This window comes from Sardina pilchardus, chromosome 12 (genome assembly GCF_963854185.1).
Source record: "Sardina pilchardus chromosome 12, fSarPil1.1, whole genome shotgun sequence".
NCBI classification, from domain to species: domain Eukaryota; kingdom Metazoa; phylum Chordata; class Actinopteri; order Clupeiformes; family Clupeidae; genus Sardina; species Sardina pilchardus.
Window position 1 is genome coordinate 27,539,412 of NC_085005.1, and position 23,721 is coordinate 27,563,132.

The window sequence follows — 23,721 nt, forward strand, 5'->3', positions numbered from 1 at the left end:
TTAAACGGTGAATCACCTAAAATAGGTACATTGACGCTGCAACCTTCTCAGTGTATGCCAGATTTTTCACCTGAATGAAAGACATCAGACATATGAGAAGCATTGCAACTCCTGGGTATCCGCCAGACCTCATGAGGGCGATACGATTATGCATGGCCTTCTAGCTACTACGTAACGTCAAACTCGGGCATTCGGTGGTTCATTCAGTAGGGAAACATGGCCGACACCAGAGAGAAGGGTTTGCAAGACTACAGGAAAAAATTGTTGGAACACAAGGAAATTGATGGACGTTTAAAAGAATGTAAGATTAAAATTTCCATTTGGGAGTGTAGGATATATCACGTTACTATCCTGAACTGTGAATCTGTCATTCTAACTGAAAAATTGGCTCCCAGAGAACTAGCTAACTAGCTAAAACGCAAGACGCTTTGTCATGCTCTAGTTATGTTATCGGGATGAAAGTTAGCTTGCTAATGCTAGCCTGTTAGCTGACTGGCATTGCATTCGGCTGGCTAAATAACTTGAGCAATATTTTGGAAATGTCCAGGACAATCGAATAACGTTACTAAGGTTGTTACGTTTCCTTTCATCTGATTTGAAACAGGTCTGGGTCGACTAACGTAAGCAAAGAGTTACTCCAAGCGAAGTTGGTTAACGTTAGAGACCAATGAGTAGGACAACATGGGGGGACAACACTAACGTTAGCTGTCGGCTGTTTACTAGAGGCTATGTTAGCTGAAGCAACATGAAGACGATGAATTCGGGAAAAAGATGATTAACTTGACATTTTAGTGTACATCTTGATGTGACGTTAGCATCTCTTGTGCGAAAATCCACGAGCTGCCGGGTGACTAGCCCTTCAGATATTGACGATGTATCATGTTTACCTTGTTGAATAAAGTATGGTTAACTTCTATATCTATTCTTATGAAGACTAGGAGTTACGCAGAAGAAGTTAATGTTTGAGTAATCATGCTTGTAAATAAAAAGTAACTTTTAAAAAGCAACTTGATTACACTTGTCACAAAGTCTGTGTACAATATCCCCACCCTTTTCAGTGAGGGAACAGCTGAAGGAGCTGACAAAGCAGTACGAAAAGTCTGAGAATGACCTAAAGGCCTTGCAGAGTGTTGGACAGGTAAGAAATAATGCCCATCATACGCTGTTGCTAAAGTGACTGGTTTGCAGTCGGCCCTATCTCGAAGTAGTACATCAACTGTAAGTGTTCAGTGTGTAATGTATATCAACTATATAAAACTTAAATGTGTACAAATGTTTAAATGTGAATCTTTTTCACAGATTGTTGGTGAAGTTCTCAAACAACTAACTGAAGAGAAATGTAAGTATTATCTGTCACCCTCACCCGCCTTCTCCCTCACATGAAATGCTCATGTATGTAATCTTGTAAATATTGTATATCCTCATCTAATTAAGGCTTTGTTTTCAGTCATTGTCAAGGCAACCAATGGGCCTCGTTATGTGGTGGGCTGCCGCAGACAGGTATGAACCCATATTATCATGGTCCCTCATCATTAAGTTGTTTAATTTTAGCGCTTAAGATGTCTTATACATGCGTCTGTGTTGTGTAGCTGGATAAAACTAAGCTGAAACCTGGCACCAGAGTGGCCCTGGACATGACCACACTGACCATCATGAGGTAAGACCTTTCTAAGTGCTCTGTCATGTTATTAATAACACGTGGGGGTGGTGGGAGGCCAATAACAGCTGAGCACCCTAGGGGCAGAATTTTGAATATACAAGGAAGGATACAAGGATATTTATTTGTCACATGCATATGATTACTAAAGTAAAGAATGTAGTGAAATTGTCAGTTCCTTCGCCTATTATTATTAGGATATACTATAACCTGTTTGTTCTCTCTGCTGAGACAACACAAAGTAGGTTGAGGTGATGCATGTATGAGTCAGTATCTCAGCTGCAGATGATGTTCTTCTTGGCACTTGTTAAACGTATAGATTGTAACCTGTTCCATGTCTCATTCACAGGTACCTTCCCCGAGAGGTGGATCCTCTTGTGTACAACATGTCTCACGAAGACCCAGGCAGTGTGTCATACTCAGAGATCGGCGGGCTCTCTGAGCAGATCAGGGAACTTAGAGAGGTACGCTAGAGCATGTGTAAACTGAATGTGAGTACATTGCATAGCTATACCATTCTCCTGTGACACAGAGCTGAATATGATTGTTTGTTTGTTTGCTGTTACAGGTGATTGAGCTGCCTCTGACCAATCCTGAGCTTTTCCAGAGGGTGGGCATCATCCCTCCCAAAGGCTGTCTGCTCTATGGCCCCCCAGGTGAGAATTTTACTGTCTGGTGTTGTACTATTTAGATCAGTGGATGGTATTCATAATTAATTTGTAGTTATCAGTCACCTGTTCATGTGAAGTTACAGTTGCTTAATATTTTAAGATGTATGACATGGTTTAAAGTATTTCCCTGAAGTTGTTTGTGTAGATGTCAAATATCAATAATACGTTGTTCTCAATATAATCAATATAATGTTATATTCAAGCCATTCATAAAATACATACATGGATGGATGGAAGGCCTTTAGGACTGCAATGTCCCCTTTTTTGGACTACATGTGTAACCTTAAGTCTGCTCACTCAGGTACGGGCAAGACCCTTTTGGCCCGAGCAGTGGCCAGTCAGCTTGACTGCAACTTCCTCAAGGTGAGGTTTCTTCTCTGAACGGTAGTTGTTGAGGAAAACGGTGTATTTTGGTAGTGCAGTAGCCTAATAGACTCTCCTTAAACAGGTGGTGTCCAGTTCCATTGTGGACAAGTACATTGGTGAGAGTGCTCGTCTCATCAGGGAGATGTTCAACTATGCTAGGGACCATCAGCCTTGCATCATCTTCATGGATGAGATCGATGCCATTGGTAACTATCTTCTTTTATTTTTGAAGAGATGACATCATGTGCTAAGCTCAACTTTATTTACAGGAATCTGAAAAGAGACACACCTAGTTTCCCTCAACCTTGTGCATTCAGCTAAATTCTTAATGTACGTCAGTTTTCTTCTGTAAGTGAAAGGCAGAAGAGAGCATGAGCATTTTCCCCTAGTCATAGCACCTTCAGTCTTTGCATCAGTGTAGACCTGCGATTCTCAAAGTGCGGGGTGTGTCGACTTTTTACTTGTGCGTTGTGGGCATGTGTTAAAAAGAGGAATGAAGGTCATGGTGTCAAAATAAACTACATATTGTAAGACAGGCATCGGTATCACACCAGTGTGCTAAATAACGCTTCAAATCTTGCCAACATTTTGGTAAAGGAAAAACTGTCATGGTAATAAAGGAATTTTCTCTCTTCCACGTGAATACTGTTTATTCTTTCTCTCTCCCTGTGTCGTCTTATGTACTTGGATCATTGTGGCTCGTATTCAGTTGTTGTTGGGGGGGTGACAGAAAAAGTTTGACAACAACAAAGCCAGACCACCTCATCATCTACCTACGTAGCTTTTCCTGACACTTCGATTTGTCTTTAACAGGGGGTCGTCGGTTCTCGGAAGGAACATCTGCTGATAGGGAGATTCAGAGGACGCTGATGGAGGTAAGCAAATTACACACGTCTGTCTCTTCTTTTAAAAACATCTCAAAAAGCCCCTGAAGATAGCCAGACATTATGTTATTGAAGTATACCATTATGTAGAAATGTGTGAATCATAAAAGGGAGGGGGTTTTAAACTGTTTAGATTGATATTTAAAAAGTACAGTAATGTGGCATGACTAATTAATAGCTATATCTGTCTTCTTGTTCTCTAGCTGCTGAATCAGATGGACGGTTTTGACACCCTGCACAGGGTCAAGATGATCATGGCCACCAACCGGCCAGACACCCTAGACCCAGCCCTGCTCCGCCCTGGCAGGCTGGACAGGAAGATTCGTACGTCTCTTTTATTTTTGCTTAAATGTTGTTCTAAAGAGTCTTGACAGGCATGTTGATAGTCATTTGAGTCATTCTCAAGCTTTGGTCTTGGTCTGTGACTTGGAAGAGATAAAACATATTTCTTTATATATAATAATTTATTAGATATGGCTGTGTGTGCTTGTGGATGCTTGCAAGCTCTATGGGTCAGTAGCTGGGTTTCCATTGAACTTCTTAGTGCACATTTTGACCAGTCAAATAAGAAATCCTGACTAGAAAGACTTGAAATTAATTATGAAATCATTAAAAATAATTTGCAAGGTGTGGATTAACTCTCGATGGACATAGGTATAATGTGCTTGGAAAGAGTTTGTTCGCATTTGTTGCATTTCTACCTATGTGTTTCTGTTGCCCTGGTGGTGTTATGCTCCCCACAGCTGTTCCAAATGCTCTCCTTGATTAGGAGAATGTTCATTTTTAATCTGCTTAACACATTGAATGTAGATGCACACAGAATTAGCTGAATTTTGATGAATACGCATAGAAAATGCTGCATGGAAACACTGCTAATGGTTAATGTTAACTACTTAACCTACTGTACGTAACAAAACTATGGACGTTGCCCCCCAACAGACATTGAACTTCCCAATGAGCAGGCTCGTTTGGACATCCTGAAGATCCACTCTGGTCCCATCACCAAGCATGGAGATATAGGTCAGTGTGTAGACTGTCCTAAAGAAGTTTTCAAGTAGTGAAATATATGGGATTTCTGAATGGACCTGCTATGTCCGTCTCTAGCTATGTGGCTCATGGTGATTGTTTTGGTTTCAGATTATGAAGCCATTGTGAAGCTCTCCGATGGATTCAATGGAGCTGACTTGAGAAATGTGTGCACTGAAGCAGGTGAGAACTCTAAGCGTAATGGCTGTGTTACTGAAATAAGCACAGGGTTGTTTTATTTCACCATACAAATGCTTTATCTAACTATATCACATGTCAATGGCAAATAAAGATCTGTACCCCACTTCCACTTTTAAAACTGTCCAACCAGATTTGAGCTTACTGGCTGTACACCTGCCAGTATAGTATTGAACACATCCTGGTTTCTGATTACTGTTTTGGCTGTGCAGGTATGTTTGCGATCCGTGCAGACCATGAGTACGTCACTCAGGAGGACTTCATGAAGGCTGTGCGCAAGGTGGCTGACTCCAAGAAACTGGAGTCCAAGCTTGACTACAAGCCTGTATAGAAAACCCCATTTTTGGCCAAACACCTGAAGAAATCCTTGATGGAATTGCCAGAGTTGTACTGTATCATATAACTACTTTATATCTCCATCAGAGATCTATTGATCCAGTGTTTTTGTTTTTGTTTTGTTTTGTTTATTGTTTTTCCTCTTTTTTTTGTTACTTCAAATTTTGGCATTTTGTTTCTGATTGGTTTAGATTTTTAAACGGTAGGCATCATCCTCTGTGACCCCCAGTTTAGTCAGCTGTAGAGACGCTGTTTCTGCAGTTACCATCAAGTGACCTCATGCAGTAGCAGATACATGCTAATGGATTGATATTCAGTTATTATATTATTACTATTATTTTGCCCGTGGGTCAAGTATTTAGAGCTCTTCTATTATATCTGCAAAAAATGTAAAACCTTTACCCTTTGAGCATATAAAAAGCAGTGTGCCTGGCTTGCGTCTTACCATGTCATTAAAAGTTTGTGATACTGGAAAGGTTTTCGTCAAGGGTAAGCTAATTCCTGTCATACATCTGAAACATCTGACAAAATGTTGGTGTTTAAGTATTTTCTTCTTGTTTCATTACACTTCATTACACTTCATTGTACTTCACAGCTTATAGACAAATAAATAGACCTTAGACACACATTAACAGAATTAAAAAAAAAAAAAAAAACAATCAAAAGGAGCTGCTGAATTACCTATATTCACATAAATAAAAGGACGTTTAGTCCTCTAATACTGCTAAAACCTCGGAATACCATCCATGGAATACAAGAAAAATGCATAACAAAACTTTTTGATAAAACAAAAACCCCCACCACATACAAGCCCTACCATTACCAAACAAAGAGATCTAGAAAACTAGATCAAATAGCTTTGATGACAACTTATTCTCAAAATCTAGATGAAATACAATCAGTCTTGCTGTCCGGTAACTAAAGATGCATCCAACTAGTCTGAAAGAAATGCTAAAATTCGTCAGTATCCCACAGGGACTATGGTGATCACCTCTAGGTTAAACCTGAAATCACTCCTCATTCTTCATGAGCTCCATTTCCTCCGACATCTTTGTTCTCCTCCTCTTCGTCGTCGTCGTCCTCCTCCTCAGCAGAAGCAGGTGGCCTCTGGCTCAAGGCGAAGGACTCCATGACGAAAGCGCGGCACATGGGACAGTGCTGTAGTCGGGACACGCAGCCGTCGCACACGCACGCATGACGGCAGGGCAGCAGCACACGGTTCAGGGGCGCGTTCTGGCACACCACGCAATCCTTCCCCTGGGTCTCTGACCACTCTCCCTCCGACTCCTGCTCCTCCTCCTCCTCCTCATCCTCCGCTTCCACCGCCTCCTCGCCAGGGCCCTGGGCCTCAGATGCATCTCCACCGGCAGGGGGGTCCGTTGCTCTGCTTGACCCCTCATTATCAGTTGACATGAAGAGAGGCTGTGGAGAAGTAACGGCTAGCGGTTTAGTCTCTGCAGCAGGTCTAGCTACAGTACCTCCTTTTTAAACATGGCCCTGGCACATTTAACTTGCCATAATTACTGCAGCTAGCTTCTCCCTGAGGACAGCCATTGACCTACAGGATTTGCTAAGCATTATTTAATGCCAGGCAGAGGACTGCCTGAACCAAAGAGCTTTTTATAAAAACAAGTCCCAAGTTTAAGTAGAATTTTTAGAAGGTGAATATAATAAGCCTTGTTGTACCTTCAGCTCATACATGTTCCCTTGCGCCGTGAGGAGGTGCTGGAACAGGATGCGTGCTGAAAGCCTGTACTTGTCGTCAGGAACATGAATCACAGCAACATTTGCAACCTGAGGGGGGGATGAATGGACAAGGACACGCTGATGTCATGATGCAGGTATGACCAGGTAATCAGCAGAAAACGATTGCACTTCACTTATATTGGTGTGCATTAATACACACACACACACTGAATATGTACTGTTTCAAGTTCAATTCTAGGGAAAAGTACAGTATTGTTGCTCTGCCAAGACACTGAAATGAAAATGAGTACAATACTCAGCAGGAGCAACATAATAATTTATTTATCTTGCCATTTTATCTTCGGTTTTGAAGTCATGGTTTGCTTAATTTCTGGTACAGTGAACCTGTATGTATTGCTAACCTAACAATCACAGACAAATATTTTTGATACCCAATGGGAAGAGTTTTTTGAAAAGGTGTCATGTTTTTTTTTATGTTAAATGACTAAAGTGACATATGGTCTACAACTTGATATGTTTTTGTGGGAACTTGAAATTGAAACAGGGTCTGCAAGCAAAAAAAACAACAAAAAAAAAACTATTGTTGATTACTGTTAAAGACTGCATTTGGTACTGCATCTGTGTTGAACCTAACATCCTAAACGGTTCGGTACAAATACAGGTACCTTTGCACCCATAGTGAATATAATTCTCGGTCCCTTCTGAATTTGAGTTATACATTTTGAGTGATAACTAAGTGAGCTAGATTTCTAGTAAACTTATAGCAGGCCTACTCACAATGTTGTATGTGTCTCTTGCTTCAGGCTCTGCTAGTGTCAGCACAGCCACCAGAGGGTAGCGTTCCCGTGGCATCGGCCCCAGGTCTGTGATTCCCAGGTCTATAGGGATTTGGGTAAACTGCTCCTCTTTGCTCTCTTTGTCCAAGCTGAACCTTACAGTTAAGGATACTAAGCTCTCTAAGGGCATATTGGAGGATATTTCACATACACTCACAGATCAGTAGCTTTACATTTGACGAAGACCACTTGCAATTATTTTCTTTCTATATTATAATGAAAAGAAAACAAGTCTGGATCTGGTGCTGTTGTTTTCACACACTGGGAGAAGTTAATGCATCAAACAGCTTTACTGATTGTCCATAGCACGAGCATTTTTCCTCATAAGATCAATTTTGTAATTTCCTTGTGGATCAATAAACCTTCCTCCTACGATCTGTCCAAATAGGTAAACAAAACGCTGAGACAAATACTACGCTGGTGTCTGATTCTACTGAAAGTGAGGATACATGAAGCTCTGGCAGTGGTGGTACTGGAAGTGAACGGCCTCCTGGAACAGCTGTGGGGTGCTGAGCCGAGGTCCTCGCTGATGGCTCTGCATTGCCAGCTGCAGTGCCTGGATGCTGCAGCCCCAGTAGCAGGTAAGGACACACTCTTCCAAACAGCCAGGGCGCAGCGTTATACCCTCTAAAATCAAGCCCACCAAAGAAGACAAGTTATTGGAATCCGATCACCTCTATTGTTTTTGATAATATGATCTGGGGGGTAGTCCAAGTACAGGGTTTAGTGACAGGGTAAGTTAACCAGGGTAAGTGGTAAACCTCCTAATAGAAGAGCTGTAGGCCTACGGCTTTATTCTCATAACAAGACATTGCCAATGGGCTCTTGTTGTAGGAGGTTCACACTTCCTCTGAGTTAACTTACCCAGGTTTTCTCACTAAAGAATACCACCCAGAAGTCCAGTCAACTGCAAACACCCCCCCCCCCCCCCCCTCACATAGGCCCACTGGCACAATCAATTAACAAATTAAGAACTTAACACTATATGAAGAATATGTGCTGATTGATACTTACCAGTAACTGAGGCTGCTTTGGTCCCCAACTCCAGAGCAAAGGGATTTGTCACCTGGACCATGCTCTTTTCCGGTGCAGTCGAAACCGATTCCGCCTCGTCAGAACTTCGCAGAATGACAGGCACGTCAAAACCGAACCTGTCAAAGGCATACGAGAGACAGGTGTAGGGCGTACATCAGGGGTGTTTCACAATACACTGCATAAGACGACATGTGATGCCACGGTTGTAAACATAAAATAAAATGACAGATACGTGACATCATATCCCGTGACAGGCTTCACATCTTCAAGACCAGGAATAACAATGGTAAGATAGAAAGCTGTAACTAAAACCACGATCACCATTGAACTTTATTAGCCTATAACTGACAACAGTCTCTGAATTTTCTCAACGTCATTCATAATGTTATTATTGCAGGGCAGCGGATAGCCTTCTCTGACAGTTTGACAGTTCACCTACCAGCCCAACACCATGGCAGCGGTAATGACGAAACACAGAGTTATCACGCTGATGTAGAACAGCGGAGAGTATTCATATAACATAACTAAAAACACCGCAGCCATTTTTAAAGTTAAAACTCTGATTTACATGTCAAATCAGCAGTGGTTCACCACTACAACAATATAGCCTAGCTGCCAGCTACGATCACGTCCGCATCATTCTGTACACTTCCGCTTTTCACGTACGGTGGCCGAGAGGTACATGCGCTCGCGTTGGCACGCATTGGGGAGGAGCAACCACTGCACTGCTGTCACCCAAGCAAGATTCGCAAGCACTACTAGGCTATAGAAGCGGAATATATTTTAGACTATAGGTGAACAGGTAGGCTTCCTTCGAATAAGTTATTGACGGAAAGAATGCGACAGATTTGAGGTAGGAAAAGACCTATTGAGGTCCGATGTAGGCCTTCAGTTCATGAACTGAATATAATTTTCGGACAGATGGTGGTGACTGCGGTAGGCAAGGTGGAGGGAGAGGTTAGTAACGTTAAACCGTTACTTTTATTGGGCAAATAAGACTAAAATACCTCTCGGTCCACTAATTTGTAATGATGAGCAGTTTAAAGGACAAACAGTCTTTTAACACCCCACCTGAAAGCGCGGACAACAGTGTGAGCGGTAGTGAATGGGATATGGCAAGTGATGTGTTTGTGTCTTGCTATGAACAGCCGATGGGCGATGCTATACATGGTGGAATGGACTCGGTGCAGCCGGGTATGGATAGACATTTGCCGCTGCTAAGAGATCGACGTGGGCTATCCCAGGACGGCATGATTTTAGGCCTGGAGGAAGCCTATACAGACTATCATGCACGACTTAGTTCTGATCCAGGAACGGCTTATTTGGAAATCACAGGCGACCCAAATTACAGCGAAAGTGATGGCAACATCACCACTAAAAAGCGAAATCGCTCTAACAGTTCCAGACACCGCGGGGAGGTTGTCACGGAGCTTGGACCAGAGGAACTGCGGTGGTTTTATAAGGAAGACAAAAGGACCTGGAAACCCTTCGTCGGACACGACTCCCTCAAAATCGAGGTTGCTTATCTAAAATTCTGCGAACTTAATCCGGACAAGGTCAGACGCCGGGGACCGTCTGAATCGGAGGATATAAGTGGGTCGACTGGGGGGTCTGAGCCGGCGGGGGGTGAGACTGAGCCTGAGACTGTGGACAGACAGCCCGTCAGTGACAGAGGGGACAGCGCGTGTTCAACGGCTGATGTGGACAGCATTGGCGTTGACGTGGACGCCGTATGCGTCAGAGGGGGTCTCTACGAAGTTGACATTAAAGAGAAGGAATGTTACCCGGTCTACTGGAATCGTAAGTATGGCTCCCAAGGCCCTTGATCTGCATTCGTACTTTTGCGATGAGTCTGCGCTCAGTTGTTGCTGACACATGACCACCTCATACAAAGCTCGAATTGCAACACTAACCAATTATATGCACTGCATCAGCCAAATTGTGTTCTGCAGTGATTAAGCAACTCCATATCATGAATGCCTCAGTTGAAGTTTAAATTCACATCAATACAGTTGTAATTATACAACTATACATGTAGGCTACATATAGCATGCCATAAGTTTGTTTTGCCATGTTGTTCACAGAGCAAGACCGCATACCGGTGATGCGGGGGCAGTGGTTCACCGATGGCACCTGGCTTCCCCTGGAGGAGGAGGACAGCGACCTCATCGAACTGGAGCACCTTGCACGCTTCCGGGGCCAGCAGATGAGGGACACTTTCGAGACGGAAGTGGTGCCCACAACGGTGGACGTCAAGGACTGTAAGTCAAGTCCACAGTCAGTCTGTGGTGGCGTGGGTGTGGTGTGGTGGGGGTATTTGGTGAAAGGCCGGGGCGAAGGGTCAGGGGGCTGGCATTGTGATGCAGAGCCGGGGGGTCAGCAACACAATGAGGGTCAGGGCGTGCCGTGTTAAGAGCTGAGTTCAGCTGAACGCCAAACATGGGCCCTCGACATGCCAGCCAGAGCGAGCGCCGAGCACACGCAAACTCACTCATGCAGTCTCAGTGTGACAGGGAGGCGCTCACAATCTCAGCTACAGACATGCATGGTTATAATGTGTGTGTGTGTGTGTGTGTGTGTGTAAGTGTGTGTGAGTGAGTGTGCCAACATGAGCATGTATACATCTGAATAATTTAGTTCAAGTTCACATTGAACATAAATAGCCGTACAGGATATAAACACTTAACAGATGAAGCAGCTGCAATGGCAGAATTTGGGCACACACACAGACACACATGCTTCCCCTCACTCTTCTCGCCTACACACGTAGAGGCCTGACAAGTTTGGTCTCACTTTCCCCTGCCTGTGTAATCACGGCCACGCTTCTCTCTCTCACAAGGGAGACTGAATCAATGAAACTCATTAAAACTCCTGGTCCTGGGCCGTCTCAAATTTCTCTCTCTCTCTCTCTCTCTCTCTCTCTCTCTCTCTCTCTCTCTCTCTCTCTCTCGCTCTCAGCGCTTCACAGCCTGAAGCTGAGCCGGAGCCACGTGGACTGGCACAGCATAGACGAGGTGTACCTCTACAGCGACGCCACCACCTCCAAGATTGCGCGCACTGTCACTCAGAAGCTGGGATTCTCCAAAGGTCTGTGTGCACACAATCAGCTCCAGCAGTCACATTTTATTGCCCCCTCCTCCCCCCCCCAGCCCTCCTCCTCCTCCTCCCCATCAAAGCAAGACAGGCCTGTCTGATGCTGTGTAAATCACCTCTTTGCTTGTAACCCGGTGATGGATCTCCTCTAGTATCACTGGGGTCAGATATGATTTAGTGGGGCACATTCGCATAGCATGTATTTACATCACGTAAAGCAAAGGACAGGCTAGGCGTCGATGCATAAATAACCTGCAGTCCTTATTTCAGTTCAGACTGAGGTCATTTCAGAATTAGATAATAAGTTTTTTATTTACTGTCTTCAAATGCTATGATAGCAAGTCGTGCCGCTGTACGAGTGGAAGGCAGAGTGCCATTGAGTCTGTTATGTTCGCTCGGCTGAGCTGGGATATTATCTACAGCCTCGAGCAGCGGAACTCGACTTCACCGCGGATACGTGGAGGAGGCGGCCCCCGAAGACACGCCCCCAGAGACGACGCACATCGTGTTTGTGGTGCACGGGATTGGCCAGAAGATGGACCAGGGTCGCATCATCAGGAACACCAGCATGTGAGTTGTTAAACTGCGACTGGGACCGGTGAAGAGATAAGCACAAGGCTGTTGATGATCACCGTGGTGATAAAGATGACTAATATGTGTGTGTGTAACTGAGTATATGCTGATGTCCATGTTTGTTCACATTTAGGATGCGAGATGCAGCTCGCAAGATGGAGGAGAAGCATTTCTCTGACCGCACAAATGAGCATGTCGAGTTCTTACCTGTTGAATGGCGGTCCAAATTGTCCCTGGATGGAGGTATTTAACAGCTCAAACAAGAACTACACTTATGAGTCCAGTGGCCAATGCACATTTTATAACTAAGCAAATTAATTGCATTTGTTAAGAGCCGAATGGCAGTAATGTGATTGAGAGACAGAGGGTGTATTTGTTCCAGCGAATGAAATAATAGCCTTTATTTTTACAGCACTCAAAAATAAGTTACAAAGTGCTGTTGTAGAATTTACACTAGTTTTATCTGTTTATGTTCTTATAATTGTGCATTTTTTCATACCTTTCTACGTTATATGCTTGAGAATATGTGAAAGATAAACCACATTGGAGACCTGATCACTTTTTGTAAGACAACTGGTTTCTAAAATGATTGACTAGATAATAAATTATACATCCAATAATCAGGTTTTTATTATATGTAGGGGTTTGTAGGGGTTTGTTTACAGGGTGATAACTATCTTTGAGCCTGAAGACAGGCAGAGTTATCATACCAAAACATAAACTAGAGAAACTAGGAAGACAATTAAAAGAAACCCCACCTTGTTTGGTACTAATTTGTGACAACACCCTGTCCTTTCCTTGTGGCCCTTTTTGCTGTGCTTCAGACACTGTGGACTCTATCACCCCAGACAAAGTGAGAGGACTGAGAGACATGCTGAACAGCAGTGCCATGGACATCATGTACTACACCAGCCCCTTATACAGGGATGAGGTGAGGAACACACACGTGCACACACACACACACACACACACACACACACACACACACACACACCACCAACTGCCAACTGCCACTGGCCAACTGCCAGCTATTTGGAGAATCGGTTGATGTCTTCTTAAAATGTTCATATTTTCTGCTTTACTTATTCCTCAATAACAGTGAAGTAAATATGTTTGCGTTGTGGGCAAAACAAGGCATTTCAGCACAAAATATTTGGGCACACACACATACACCTCACTGGTTGGCGCACTCACATACCATAGGTTGGCCCACACACATAAACACATCATATCACACAATGCACAGTGCACAAACATCATCTCACGTATATGCAAGGTATAAGTATACTGTACAATATGAAAAAGAAGGAGCGCCATTTTACTGGTTGTTTTGTTCCTTAGATCACTCGAGGTCTAACCAAGGAGCTGAACAGACTCTACACGCTCTTCTGCAAGCGAAACCCCCAGTTCGAGGAGAACGGCAAGGTGTCCATCGTGTCCCACTCCCTGGGCTGTGTCATCACCTTCGACATCATGACAGGCTGGGACCCGGTGCGCTTCCACTACATGGCCGCGCCGGACTCCGAGGACCTGGAGACGGGCAGGCCGGGCTTCGAGGAGCGGCGGCTGCTCGAGCAACTGCGTCTTACCCGGCTCAGGTACAGTACGAATACGAATACGAATACGAAAACTTTATTGTCCACAGATTGTGAAAATTTGCCTTCGGTTTCACCAATACAAGGATACACGAAAGACAGGACATTACACAGAGTGACAGGACATTACAAACAGTAGCCTCTGAGGAGGCTTCACTTTTGTTTATCCGCCATTTTTGCATCGTCGGAGACAATTCAGGCTGAGAGGACCAAACCCACAGTACCTTTGTTCCCAAATCAAAGGTCTACTCTGAGAGTAGCCAGTAGTGGGACTGAGACAGACCCTGCTCTGTTCTACAGAGCCTTTTCCTCCTATCTGTGGCAGGCACATTCATTGTTGTCTGAGGAATTCCATATCATGGGGGTGAGAGAGTTTATCTTTGGTTACAGGCCAAAGGTCAGTGTTTTGCCAAAATACTGTTTGACTGGGTAATGTCAGCTACAGTATCAGTTGCTGCTTGGAGTTTACCAGAAAAGTGTGTAATGTCAATTCAGTCATTGGTATTTGTCATTTTCATTTTATGGTTCCTGTCTAGTGTTTCTGACCACATTGCTGTCCTAATCTGAGATTATGTGGATAGATCATATCTATAGTGCGATCCATATGTCACCTTTAAAAGCCCTGCCAGATGTAGCTCTCATGCTATAAATGCTCTTATGCTATGATGGGCACAGAATTAACTGTACAGTAATTTCTTGCATATAAGCCGCATTGTGTATAAGCCGCAGGACAGTGTTTTATACAAGTTAAAAGAAACAAAACCATATTAATACCATATACCATTATACCATTAACTGTACCTGTGTATTAACCTCATAGCTGAAGAATTTTTGCAAAATCAATGTATAAGCCGCGGCTAATAGTCGGGAAATTACGGTATGCGTATCAATATTATAGTTTGAGATAATGTAGCATTTCAGACAACTGGGAGGTCTGAAATTTTTGACCTGCTACAAGGAGAATTGCATTGCAAATGACAATCTCCAGGTCGGGGCAAATCAATGTACCCCGACTTTGTTGAGATGCAGTAATCTGACGTCATACAACAATGCCAGCTTCTAAACGTTTACAAACAGGCTATTCAAGCGAAAAAAGAAGGCTGTGTTCAAAGTACAGTATTGTGGGGTCTGTTACCTCATACATTGTTTTTCTGTCTCTGATTGGATTATATAATGAGGCTGGTCTGCTGACAAGTCAAAGTGCCTTTTCAAAAACAAAACAAATTCCAACCTCTCACTGTCGGCCATGTTCTTTGTTTATCTCTGATGTTCACTTTGAGGTCAGACCTTGTGAGCTCCAAGTGGGATACATCAGAACTCCCAGTTGTCTGGAATGTGGTATAAGCTCCCTCCCCCCCCCCCCCCTTGATTATAGTTTTATTTAAAGATGAATAATATTTTCCATGACTGTTTGTAGATTGAGGGATCTGGAGGACCAGATTCTAGGTCTGCAGACTCCGTCTTCGGTGGCTGTCCCAGCCCTGAAATTTAAGGTAGGCTAATTTCTTGAGATGAGTTCTCACTGCAGAAGATTACGTCCAAGCCAACACTAGGTCTACAAAACTGCTAGTCAACTGATGGTGTAGGAAATTGTGAATGGAGATAGACTGGCCTGTGTTGCACATCATTTTAGAAGTACACTTTTTTTTTTTAAGAGTGGGAATGACAATTCATATTGTTATACTGTACAAATTCATGTATGAAATAATCAGAATAGTGAAATAAATCATTATAATGTAATTATAATATACTGTATGTTTATGTATTGTATGGGTTTTTGACTGGGTTTCAGGTGGAGAACTTCTTCTGCATGGGTTCACCTTTGGCAGTGTTTTTGGCCTTGCGAGGCATTAGACCAGGAGCTAATGGCACCCAGGACCACATACTCCCCAAGTCTATCTGCCAGCGCCTCTTCAACATCTTTCACCCAACTGATCCAGTGGTGAGCCTCAGCCTCAGAGGAGAGAAAACATGATGAGACTATTTACATTTCATGAGTACACGTCAACAAGTAATTCCTTTCTGTTTGTCTGCAGGCATACAGATTGGAGCCCCTCATCTTGAAGCACTACAGTAATATTTCCCCTGTCCAAATACACTGGTGAGTAAGTACAGTTGTTGTCATGTCAGAAAAGGCATAATTTGCATATGGGTTATACTAAGGTCAAAATCAGCATCAGCATGTAGAGAACAGTAATTCTAATGCAATTGTAACATGTACTGTATATGTAGTATGCGTATTATGTCTTATGTGTTATGTGTAATGAAGTGGAATGACAGTGGAAAAAAGTGTTGAGTGCGCTAAGAAAAAGCAGTACACTAAAGGGGACTTCACATTGCACGTGGCATACGCTGCGCTCGCCACTAGGTTGCTCCTGGATGAGGATATATCCCGAGGATTTTTTTTTGTGCTTCCCACCGGGCTCTGCGTAAAATACCTATGATTTACAGAATCATCCAGTTAGCACCATAGGGGCCATTATCTGCAAGTAGAAGGAACATCACTCCGTCATCAACCTGCCATGCACAGGAGCTCCTCGCGAGATTTCTGATCAGAAGGATAGTCAGACGAGTTGCCCAAGAACCAAGAACTACTTGGAGAAAGCTCTGGAAAGATTTAGAGGCAGCAGGTACAATTGTTATAGAAAAGAAATCATAGGCAATGCACTTTACCGTCATGGCCTCTGGAAAAATATGTCGAAGATTGTTTAAAGTTTGCTACACAACATTTGGACAAGCCAATAAAACACTGAGAGAATGTAGTCTGGTTAGATTTAACCGTCATACTACATACCATGTTTGGAAGAGAAATGGCACATCACCATACAAATGCTATAACAACAGTGAAGTTTGGAGATGTTTTTTTTTATCTCATGGTACTGCCGAACTTCATATAGTTAAAAGAGCGATGAGTGGAGACAGTTTTGTCTGGGTGAATCTTGCCATGCACCAGGATGATAAGGATTAGATGTGGGTGGACCTTCCAGCTGCACATCAATCTGAAGCATACAGCATTGAGGAAACACTCCATTTGTGTCAGAGAAAGAAAGTGAAGGCCCTGACTTAAACTAATTTAACATTTGTGGAAAGAACTGAGAAAGATAAGGATTCACAAAACGCCCCCCCTGGAATCCTCAAGATGGAAAGACTATTTGAGCTCTATTTTGGTGATCAGAAACAGATGGACAGGGGCATAAAGTTTATAGACATTAAAGGCGTGGTCAGTCCACATTCACTAATTCAGTGATGCGATTACTGTATGTCGTCAAACATCAGGTGCTTGGTACAAAAGGGTGGTTCTTACATTTCTTGAAGAATAACTCTCGCCAAAATGCATCCTAGGGTGTTTTTGTGAATGTACTGTACCCGAGTCAAACTTTCGCTTAAAAGCTTAATTATGTCGGAAGCGCCACTTTTAAGCTTGTCCGTGTTGTCGTTTTATTGTCAAGTGACATTTTGAATGGGAATAGTAGGGGCATTTCTATTTTGATACATGATCACGTCCACATCACTGTTTTTAAAACATTAAGAAGGCTCGATACGACATGAAACTTTGGTCGAATTATCATCAGTATCTCTACACCTGAACTCGAGCATTGAGAACATTGTTTGTGTGTACAGAAAGGTTTTGAAGCAGAGTTGATTTTTAGGGTGTAAGATAGTGATTTTTGGATCATGCGCCAGATCACATCTTCTTCCACACTCCTGGGCGCACGGCTTAATAAGTGAAGTACATGGTGCAAAATCGGCCACTGGTTGGGTGTAAGATAAGAATAAGCTTTGCATCACACTTTGCATCACTTTTTGTGCTGAGTTTCTGATCGCCAACATTTTTCCTATGCCATTGTACTTTGTTACACATAACTTTATTTATGAACTTTACTGTTTGCATTTCTTTATATGTGTGGATTTCCTGAGTTAATACTCAGTGAAAATGTTGACGCGTTCAATACTTATTTCCATCACTTGTATGTTTTTATTCAATTACATCATGGCTGTTCAAGGCTAAAGTTAAAACATTACTATGCAGATATATTCTAGTTCATCTCTGCTGGAGTGAAACAGAGTCCTTGATCATTGCTTGGCAAAGCTCGGACTTAAGACAAGTCTCTGAAAGATTTTCTCGTCCTCATGCAGTAAAATCACTTGTAAGTTCAGAGGTACCGTGGTTCCTGTGCAAAATCCTGGAACAGACTCAAGAAGGAGCAGATGTGCTTTGCAGCAGAAAACTGAAAAAGAGCCCTTTAGGGAGTTTATGCCCTAGTTGGAAGATATACCCTTTATTTCTTTAGTTTCCCATGGTTTCCCCTCTCTCCTTAACCAGTGGAGTAGATTCTGCATCCCATAATTAACATTGCACACTTGTCAAATGCTCGGAGTCCCTCTTGGATATATTGCCCTCTATCCTCCCCTGTTGGGTCAGACTGTGTTCTGATTATGTAGAGGTGCTCTTACTACACAGTGAAGCATTGCAGTGAATGCCTAATTCAGTCAGTGCAGTGGCACTGTTGATTTTCTGCATCATCCCCTGCGGGGGGGTCTTTGCACAATGCATTTGTAACAAATAGCAACAAATATCATATGTCCATATCACATTCTGGTCTTCTGGTCTACCCCCCTACCAAAGAAAAAACAATAATACATTTCTGTACGTACGTTATATGTGTATGTGATATTTCTGCCTGCTCTTCTGTTAGGTATAACACAACCAGCCCCACGCCGTATGATCAGATCCGTCCGACGCTGCTGAACCCTCTGAAGGAGAGCGCCTCGGTGTCCGACACAGAGAGCATCCCCAGCCCCTGCACATCCCCGCCGCAGCCCCGCAGGCACTATGGAGAGTCCATCACCAACCTGGGCAAGGCCAGCATCATGGGTAAGAGACAGATAGACAGAGAGAGATAGGGGGGTATAATATAGAGGAATGAAAAAGAAAACTAGAAATGCATTTCCAAGGAATTACCAGTGTGAGCAAAGAAAGGCCAAAAATAAACAGCTGAAATGTCAATCAACGGAGTGAGAGAAAGTGGGAATGAGAAAAGTGAAATCCAGTTGACTGGTGAGGCACACAGAAAAAGGGACCTTAAGTGTTGTGGACACTGGTGCCGACATGAGTGTGGCGCGCTCCATTTTCGACATTCAGTTCCATAGACCCCATTATTATCAGCGCAACCCCGCACACCAGCGTCGAACTCTGCTGCCACCTGCACTGGTGTGCGGGGTTGTGTTGAGAGCTGTGTTGTCCAAGTGGTCGGGTGTCGAGGCCGGAGTGTGCCGCACTCGTGTCGGCGCCGGTCTCCACAATGCTCTACGCCTACGGCTTAGATGAGCTGCACCTGCTCATGTACACAGCTGCATTCGTTTAATTAGCCAGTGATGATGTGACAAAGGCTGCGTTCAGACTGCCAGACAAAATCCGATTTTTAGCCCATCCAGATTGGAATCGGATGGTACTTTTGAAGTCTGAACAGTGACAGATCACATGAAATCCGTTTTTTTGCGAAACGGATCCAAACCGCATCCAGGAGGTCGCATTCATATCGGATATGGACTGATGTGTCTCAGTCTGAACAGCTCCCAACACACAGATCGGTTTTGACTGTGACTTTACGTGACTTTTCGTTGCTACAGCAACCTGTCAGATTGGTTAATAATGTGGCCCAGTCTGAACAGAGCCATATCCAATTTGGACACTTGCTAAAAATAGTGTGGACAGTCAGCCCTAAAAATATGGATATGAGAAGGAATCAGATTTGAATCAAATTTGTCTGCAGTCTGGACGCAGCCAAAGACCCTGGGTCCATAGAAACTCTAATATAGGAAAATGGATAGAAACCCAGAGAAAAGGGTCCTTTTTAAGTGACTGCACAGTCAATCGAATCAATAAATCTAGTCACAGATCACTGACTGTGATTTTAGCAATCTATAATAATAAAAAGTAGAAGAAGCCACATAATAACACAATACACACAATAGCATTGCTTTGCATGCACTGCAATTAAGGATGGAGAGATACAAAGGCAGAGAGAGGACAGAGAAATAATAGGAGAGAGAGAGAAGAGCATAATAGGTATATGAAGAGAGAAAGAGCAGAAGAGTTGACATGGAGACAAAACAAGAAACTCGGAACAGAGAAAGAGGGACAGGTGATGGATATGAAAGCCCAGAGACACCACTCAGCACATACTGGTCAGTCATATTTGCGTGTATGTATGTGTTTTGAAGGCTTTGGAACGTGTGTGTGTGTGTGCGTGTGCGTGCATGTGAGTGTGTGTGTGCCCACTTCAGTTTGCTTGTGAGTGTGTGTGAAAGCTAAATTTTCTGTAAATACTTGTAATGTGAGTGAAAAATACTTCAAAGTGTGCGTTAGTGCGTGTCTGCATGTGAGTGTGGAAATTGTGGTCTCTTGGCTCATCAGGGGCGGCCAGCATCGGGAAAGGACTCGGCGAGATTCTCTTCTCCCGGTTCTCACGCTCGAGTGGCCAAGTGGCCGGGTTGGAGGAGGATCCCTCGGACTCGGAGGGCGGCACGTCTGAGCCAGACAACGTGGCGTCAGGAGAGGAAGGAGGGCCAAACGACGAAGAGGAAAAGATCGAGGAGAAGAAAGAGGCAGCCGACGTGAAGGAGGAGCCCACCATGTCCCAGTCCACCTCTGCCATCATGGACTACAGTTCACGTAAGACACGACTCCTGGTCCTCTTTTGTGCATAGTAGCAGAAATAGAGGGGCTATTTCTCGGTCTATGCAAACTACATCGACGTAAATGCATCAAGCTTCTCAAGGAGGGTTAGACAGGTACTTGCGTGGCAAAATGTGAAGCAGAAGGGAGTGCAATGTAGCTTGCTTAAACTATGAGAGGGATCTTCAATGTCTGCGTGAGCCTTGTGTTTACAACTGCGTCCACATACTGGTAGCTGGTATAGAGTATGAAATGGCCCTAAGAATGTTGGTTCCCTCCATTTAATTCAGCTCAGTTTTATTTCTGAAGAGGATGCATGTGATGAAGTGTTACATTTGTACTGCCTCTTTGTTGCAGTGGAAATGGAGGGTCGCATTGACTTCGAGCTGCGGGAGGGTCTGGTGGAGAGCCGCTACTGGTCGGCTGTGACGTCCCACACGGCCTACTGGTGCTCCCTGGACGTGGCTCTCTTCCTGCTGACTTTCATGTACAGGCCAAACGAGATGGAGGAGCCTGCCGCCGACGACGCCAATCCCGAATCTTAACCCCCCCCGTACCAACTCCTCTTCCTCTTCCTCCTCCTCCTCCTCCTCGTTAACCACTTACACTCTCCCACTCTCCCCCTTTTCCCCACTCCTGCTAAACCCGGGATTCCCTGTGCATTTCTGACACACTGGCCTCTCTGGGCCAGACAGACCCTGCTCACTGTGCATCCAAGAGCCTTTCCTCCTCCTTCTGTGGAGTTCATCTTTAAAAAAATAATAATAATCACACACAAGTGCGCACACCCACACACACAAACACAAACATAAAAACCACAGAGCTTCACCCTTCATCCCAGATTCCTCATCGTGCCATAAATCCCTAGTGGTTCGTATGAAGACTGTTAGCAACCCAATCCCGAGCCCATTGCCATCGTCAAGCAGTCATGGGATGACTATGATTGACAAAGAGACTTATTTCATTTCAGTGGTCACCACCATGCATTTGTACATCCTGTGGGATCTCCTGACATTGCGGTTTCTCTTGTTGAAAACTGAAAAGTACGTTCTTGTCCGTCTCTAAAGTCCAAAGTTAACCTTGTGCTCCCTAAGGTGCCTCTGTTACTGCTCAAAAGAGAAACGTCAGAATCTGTCACATGCCAGCCCTTTTTGAGAGGAAGATGTGGAAACCATACCTACTGCTGGCTTAATCAGTGGAGAACAATAGCATAGTCTAAGGTCAAAGGCCATGCTGAAAGTGCAACTGAACTGGGGAGTACGCGGAAGACAAAAACATAGTCATAGAAGATGGGATTATTTTGTATGTCCGCAGTGAATATGTGCCACTGTCACGCCTGGTGTAGCTAGTCTCATTGGTTATTGTGGAAGGTAATTGTTGCAGCATTCCCCACGTGAACGTTCCGCTTCAGTCGCGTTCCGGGGTAGCCCGGCCATATGACATGCTCCATCTACAGTCTGACTTGAGGAGCACCGAAAACAAAATCAAGAGATTTTTGTAATACCTGTTTGACTATTTAACAAGCTCTCTGTTACATTTGGTAGGCACTGAACCTGATGTAGCTGAGCTTTGTTAAATGACCAGTGCTACATTTTTTTAACTGTAACATGTAGGCCTGCCTCAAGTGTCCTCACTTTAGAGGAGTGTGTTTAGGTATTTACATGCTTTGGTTATGCATCTCATTTGTTGCATTGTGTGTCGATTGTACAGTGGTCTTAGCATAAAAAACGAGAGGAAGTAGATATCAAGCACACCCTACTTGTGGCTTGATTTAGAAACAGGACAAACCCAAACCATGCGTTTTTATGTGCTGACCCTAAACAGTCCTTTGTGGATCAGGTGTGTGGACTTTTGGACCAATACCACACCTGGACACTTACCAAAATACTATTTCCCCCCCAAAACATTCTTGCACTACAAAAAAATAGTGTCAATTGTTCTGATCTGTTTAGATCATCTGATAAGGTCACTGGCCTGTCATCTGTATGTCTGTTTACAACAGTAGTGACGCTGCGTTGAGGGTGGTGGTGGGAAGAAGGTCACTGTCATGATTGTTTACCATTTGGAATGTGGATTCCAACAGTTTGCCAAATTGGCTTATTTTATGAGTTTGATTATGGCTGATTACATATACTGCAAAATGGCTGATTCATACATATCCACCTGGAGACCTTAAAGCATATAGATATGTTGGTCTTCTGGTTTGGGACTGACCCAGTGCTTTTTAAAAAAATAATAATATTATGTGGATTTTGCATTTCATCACTTGGGCATGATGCAATTTGAATGAATAGTGAATGCAAGGCAAGCTGCAAAATCATGTTAGATGAAATGTGCTTTGAGCACTGGACATGCAGTTTGTGCCAGGGAAACATCATCCATGCAGGGTTCTTTTTTCACATTTTTTCACCATTAGAAAATGTAACTCTTATCCCAATGTGTCATTAATAACAGCTGAAAGATTGAAAATGATATATTTAAGAGGAAGAAAAGTAAGAAAAGAAAATGTGTTGATGTTTAACTGATCACCTCAATCACCCATCACTTTTCCCAAATGCATCCATGCCTAATAGAAAATGTTCAGTTTAATGGAATGATGTTTCGAGAATGCATCATCATTTCTTATGTTTATTTTTAGTTTGACACCATCCTTATGCCTTCAAAAGAAACAGTAAAGTAAAAAAACACTTACCTTGTCCTTACCTCACCTTGACAATGACTTACCTTTGAATGTGCCAACTACATATAAAGAGCCTCCATTTTAAGATGCTTGACAATGGAGCACACAAGGCTGAGGGGAGCGGGACTGCGGGCTCCCCTCAGCACTGCCTTGCTGCCTGCATAGCAAACAAGGAAACTTTTTGTCCTATATGTTGACATTTTCCCCATCATAATCAAAACGTGTCTTGTTTACCGTTTTTATGTATTCCACCTGTTCTGTTCCCTCACCAAATAAATGCTGTGGTATGACAGTCCACTTTTACGACCTGCTGTAGCCTACATCCTTTTGTACTGATATGGATCTTCACAACTGTCCAGTAGGACTATATGGCTTTGTTTTCAGA

General features: G+C 43.5%; 3 protein-coding genes across 3 annotated transcripts; 2 read left to right on the forward strand and 1 right to left on the reverse strand.

Annotated features, from left to right (window-relative positions):
- The first annotated feature begins 200 nt into the window (after nt 1–200).
- Nucleotides 201–5,613, forward strand: psmc6 (proteasome 26S subunit, ATPase 6). Its single transcript, XM_062550600.1, has 14 exons — nt 201–301; nt 1,059–1,138; nt 1,300–1,339; nt 1,448–1,500; nt 1,590–1,657; nt 2,007–2,121; nt 2,226–2,313; nt 2,630–2,691; nt 2,777–2,900; nt 3,508–3,569; nt 3,782–3,902; nt 4,518–4,598; nt 4,716–4,787; nt 5,015–5,613. Exons 1-14 carry the CDS (start codon nt 217–219, stop codon nt 5,131–5,133), a joined length of 1,170 nt encoding a protein of 389 aa, XP_062406584.1. The 5' UTR covers nt 201–216; the 3' UTR covers nt 5,134–5,613.
- Nucleotides 5,614–5,670: 57 nt separating this feature from the next.
- cgrrf1 (cell growth regulator with ring finger domain 1) lies at nt 5,671–9,359 on the reverse strand. Its single transcript, XM_062550601.1, has 6 exons — nt 9,156–9,359; nt 8,696–8,832; nt 8,131–8,308; nt 7,623–7,770; nt 6,825–6,932; nt 5,671–6,560 (listed from the first exon to the last, which is right to left on the reverse strand). Exons 1-6 carry the CDS (start codon nt 9,257–9,259, stop codon nt 6,156–6,158), a joined length of 1,080 nt encoding a protein of 359 aa, XP_062406585.1. The 5' UTR covers nt 9,260–9,359; the 3' UTR covers nt 5,671–6,155.
- Nucleotides 9,360–9,489: 130 nt separating this feature from the next.
- On the forward strand, nt 9,490–23,593 carry ddhd1b (DDHD domain containing 1b). The gene is made up of 13 exons (XM_062551356.1): nt 9,490–10,516; nt 10,801–10,977; nt 11,675–11,803; nt 12,232–12,379; nt 12,516–12,625; nt 13,207–13,313; nt 13,724–13,980; nt 15,395–15,470; nt 15,770–15,919; nt 16,014–16,078; nt 18,675–18,853; nt 20,396–20,653; nt 21,014–23,593. Exons 1-13 carry the CDS (start codon nt 9,745–9,747, stop codon nt 21,199–21,201), a joined length of 2,616 nt encoding a protein of 871 aa, XP_062407340.1. The 5' UTR covers nt 9,490–9,744; the 3' UTR covers nt 21,202–23,593.
- Nucleotides 23,594–23,721: the final 128 nt, after the last annotated feature.

Excerpts from the sequence above, each read along its gene's own strand:
- psmc6 (XM_062550600.1), top strand. The coding sequence starts at position 217 with ATGGCCGACACCAGAGAGAAGGGTTTGCAAGACTACAGGAAAAAATTG. Across the intron at positions 1,340-1,447 it reads ACAACTAACTGAAGAGAAAT|TCATTGTCAAGGCAACCAAT; the intron begins GTAAGTATTATC and ends CTTTGTTTTCAG. Across the intron at positions 2,314-2,629 it reads TCTGCTCTATGGCCCCCCAG|GTACGGGCAAGACCCTTTTG; the intron begins GTGAGAATTTTA and ends CTGCTCACTCAG.
- cgrrf1 (XM_062550601.1), bottom strand. The coding sequence starts at position 9,259 with ATGGCTGCGGTGTTTTTAGTTATGTTATATGAATACTCTCCGCTGTTC. Across the intron at positions 8,309-8,695 it reads CAAAGCAGCCTCAGTTACTG|AGGGTATAACGCTGCGCCCT; the intron begins GTAAGTATCAAT and ends GCTTGATTTTAG. Across the intron at positions 6,561-6,824 it reads GGAACATGTATGAGCTGAAG|CCTCTCTTCATGTCAACTGA; the intron begins GTACAACAAGGC and ends ACTTCTCCACAG.
- ddhd1b (XM_062551356.1), top strand. The coding sequence starts at position 9,745 with ATGATGAGCAGTTTAAAGGACAAACAGTCTTTTAACACCCCACCTGAA. Across the intron at positions 10,978-11,674 it reads AACGGTGGACGTCAAGGACT|CGCTTCACAGCCTGAAGCTG; the intron begins GTAAGTCAAGTC and ends TCTCGCTCTCAG. Across the intron at positions 12,380-12,515 it reads ATCATCAGGAACACCAGCAT|GATGCGAGATGCAGCTCGCA; the intron begins GTGAGTTGTTAA and ends GTTCACATTTAG.